The sequence below is a fragment of the Arachis ipaensis genome, chromosome B08 (genome assembly GCF_000816755.2).
Source record: "Arachis ipaensis cultivar K30076 chromosome B08, Araip1.1, whole genome shotgun sequence".
NCBI lineage: Eukaryota > Viridiplantae > Streptophyta > Magnoliopsida > Fabales > Fabaceae > Arachis > Arachis ipaensis.
Window position 1 is genome coordinate 43,565,667 of NC_029792.2, and position 4,009 is coordinate 43,569,675.

The 4,009-nt window shown below is 30.9% G+C and overlaps 1 protein-coding gene across 2 annotated transcripts; it reads right to left on the reverse strand.

The window, feature by feature from the left end:
- Positions 1,966-3,727, reverse strand: LOC107612148 (F-box/FBD/LRR-repeat protein At5g22660-like). Of its 2 annotated transcripts, XR_002352389.1 has the most exons (3): positions 3,444-3,727; positions 2,631-2,765; positions 2,301-2,460 (listed from the first exon to the last, which is right to left on the reverse strand). XR_002352389.1 is itself a non-coding variant. In XM_016313969.2 (2 exons), the coding sequence occupies exons 1-2, from the start codon at positions 2,769-2,771 to the stop codon at positions 2,167-2,169; spliced, it is 435 nt and encodes a 144-aa protein (XP_016169455.1). In that variant the 5' UTR covers positions 2,772-3,171; the 3' UTR covers positions 1,966-2,166. The 2 variants fall into 2 exon arrangements, 1 of the variants encoding a protein (XP_016169455.1); XM_016313969.2 differs by lacking the exon at positions 3,444-3,727 and having other exon boundaries at positions 1,966-2,460; positions 2,631-3,171.

The window sequence follows — 4,009 nt, forward strand, 5'->3', positions numbered from 1 at the left end:
ATTATATTAGACAAAATATGATTTTTATAAAAAAATTATAAAAGAAATAATTAGTTACATGGTGATGTCTCCATATATAATATTTATATTTATTTTAATTAAATTAGATCATTTGACAGTTTGGTTATTTATTTGAATTTTGAAATTGACATCAAGCAAGAAGTGCGAAAACAGTTACGGAGCAATTCAAATTTTTCACAAGTGGTGTACAAAAGTAAATGTCAGCTGATATTAGATTAGTCTATAAATAGAACTTTAGAAACATATTGTAGGGAGTTCAGTTTTTCTTGAAAAATATTTAGAAACCCAAAACGCTCTCAGCCTCTTGGCATCACAGCGTAAAATTGGGAATCTTAAGTAATTCCTCTGAATCAAACACTTGTAATTTATTTCTTTTCGGTATTTATTAATAAAATTTCTCGATTTTTGCTTGTTCTTCTCTTTTACGATTATGTCTCTTTCTTTTTCTTCTCTTTAATTTTTCGTTTGTTTTAATTTCTGCGATTTACTTTGTCTCCAACACCTTGCATTTCTTTGTTTATTTCTTACTCTCAATTCTTCTTAATTCTTATTGACGATACAATTGCGACATTGAGTTATCCACATTTTCTTTTGAACATTAACAAAAATTTGAATAAAATAAATGGTTCCTTAAATTCATAAAATTATCTAATTTAGTCTTCGAGGTTCTCATTTCACTATAGTAATTTTCTAAGTTGAGTTTTGAATACTATAATAGTCTTTGGACATGTTTTTAGTGATGACTCAACTATGTCAATGCTGACGTAATCATTGTGTATCCCGCTGGAATGTACGAAAACGATGTCGTTTTGGTTTGGTACCTGTTGTAGACCCAAACGACGTCATGTGTTAAACTTATGCTCAAAAACGGTTTGTGTACAAACACAAACACTCGTCCATCTTCGTCACTTTCACTCTTTTTCTTCTACTTTTCTTCATGAATGACGCCACTCTAGGGTTGAGTTTTTGGAGTTCTTTACTTTGCGACTACCTCATTTACATCGCCGGACTGTGCTAGATCATCTCACCCTCCCGTGGACACTAGCGATTTCGCCATTATCGTCCATAATGAACGTATGTATTTTTTTTCTGAAAAAAAAAAAGTGCAATGAGGTGATAATTCTTCGTTATAATTGCAATGTGAATGTCGCTCGATATTCCATTTTGTTATTGCTGTAGTTGCTAAAGTTTTTTATTTTTCTGGTATGTTGGGATTCAGCCTCTGTTTTTTTTTTAAATAGAACAGGGGTGGGTTAATAGAGTGACATATGGCTGATAAAGATGGTGTCTAGAATTTGGGATGTTGTTATATTTCTTTGTTACTGAATTTTGAAGTAATGTATGCGGTATTTTTTTTATATGGAGGAACTATTGGACATTATGTATCATTATGATAGCAATTTTAAAAAAATGAAGAGGTTAGGGTTCTTGTCTAGTAGCCACTAGATGGTGAGCAGATAGAAGAAGAAGAAGAATGAGAAGAAAGGAGGAAGAACCAGAAGTTAATGTTCATTGGGAGGGGGCAAAGAGGGTTAGGATTAAAAAGAAGGGAGATATCAAATCGGATACAAATTGCACTTTGGTCTGTTAAGTTAGCCGTGCATGCTCCACCGTGGATAGCCAGTTAGCCACATCAGTAGCTGAGTCATCATCAGAAAGATTTCTAAGGACTATTATGGTACTCGGAGTTGATTTTTTGAAAGACTACAATGGTAAAATTCATACATGATAATCTAATTTTAGATTGTCTAGACAATTTATATTATCTTATTTGGCTAAATTAATTTATTTCTGATAATCTAGATTTAACATGTAACTTTGACGTATTAAAAATAATAAAATTTACATTTATAATCTAATAATCTTCAATGGCTTTCAAAAAGAATAAGCACGGAGAAACATAAAAGAAATATTTTTACTAATATTTTGTTAATCATTGTTCAACAAAGTTCAACATAACCAATTCCAGTGAAATACTACTGCTAAATTCTAATAGTTGCCAAATAGTAAAATGGTCTTAATCACACCATTTAAATGAGATATGGTGGACCCAAAAACCCCATTTAGAAATAGCACTAATAACATGTGTGCTTTAATGAAGTACCTTACCATAGAAACTAAACCAAAATGTAGTTACAAACTTATCTAACCTCGAACTCGAAGAGATGAGAATTCAACAAAAGCAAAACTAAAAGGTTTCTTGAAAGAGAATAGCTTCTCTTTAAATTCTTCAATGGCATTAAAATTGCCTAACCAGGAAGGAACAGAGAAACTCATCCTCTTCAGGACCAAACCATTTTCCATCACAAATTTAGCTAACCACAACTCATGCTCAAGTCCATGTACTTCTCCAAATTTCACAACCTCCAAGGTATTTTGCAAACACTCAGGCACATCAGCAGAGCTAAAAAGCTCTTTGTCAAATTTAGATTTTAGTCCCTGATGATGATCAATCATTAAACAAAGTCCAGATGAGAATCAAAGTAAAATTGATAAACCAAACATTTTCTCAAATTGATAAAATCTATTATTTAGGGGCTGCATAATCACTGTGATACTTATATGAGTATAGAATAGTGTCTTTAATTTTAATTAAAATAATTATCAACCTTTAAAATTAAAGTCTTGAGAATTGGTGACTTGAGAAGTATGCCTAACAAAATTTCACCAGCAACTAAGCCAAGCTCCAGATGCTTCAACATTCCAAATGAAGGAAATTTTGGCCCTGTTGATGGTGGCAAAACCTGCATGACAAATAAAGAATCTCAATTTGTATGAAACTTATGATATAAAAATAAGATGGAATAATAAATCTGTCTAGAAACAAACAAATGTATAAAAGCATATATTTCTCATAATGCTAGCAAGCTGAATTAATACTCATGCACGTTACTATTTTATAAATAATAACATAATTGATTTCTAATTAATCAGTAAAGTGTTACTATCTAGTATCTAATACAATTGGTATAGGAAACTACAATTTGATATCAGGAAGTTCTCAATTGAAGCATATTTTATTGCTTGTTTGGTTTTATGGTATCAATCATAAACTCCCATTTAGAGTAGGTGACATGATTCTTAAACTAATTTTGTTTTGATTAATTTCAATCAAACATTTGCATCTAAACCCCTGCTTGAGAAGTGTAAAGAGGCCATAAAATGTAGCTCTATTTTGGAAAACTAGTTTCATGGTAAGTTTCAAATGCATGATACTTATTAACAAAAATCAATTGCAAGTTTTTTAACATAGAATCTAATACAAAACAAGCTTTTGCTCCAGCTCATGTTCACAAAATCAATTCCAAACAAAACAATATTTTACAAAAGAAACTACAAAGATATACTATATAACATGCAATATGGCCTTCATGTCAAGTTGTCAACACTAAGTTAAAAGAGGTTTTTGAGAAGAAGCCTACCTCAGAACCCTCAAATTTGATATACTTCACTTGATTTAATTGTTTGAGAAGTAGAAAAGCATGAAGTCCTGTTTGTGTGTCCTTCTCACATTTTCACAGAGTGATATCAGCAAAAGCATTATGAGCAGACAGTGGATCTACCAGTGTAATACACTGTGATATAAAACCATAAGCACAGTATCTGAATCTTTTCAAATGTGAAGCAGAAACATAGATCGGACAGCTACTTGGCTTATAAGATGCAGATTCAGCTTCTTGTTTCATGAAAAAACTAAAGAATACCACAACCAATAACCTTTTACACATGAAATATTTAATACATATTTCAGCTTCAAATTTAGTTAAAATTGGCTTATTATTGACTCTAAATTTAACACATGAAATACATATTTCAGCTTGTACTGTTCTTCCTGAAAAACAAATAATAGCAACAGAATTTTTTAAAAATCAAAGTAACAAACAAAACTAAAGGAAATCTTGTAATACACAGCATTGACTCTAAATAAATATGTACTAAAATATGTACTAAAATACCCCTAATAACAAATATGTACTAAAATACCTCT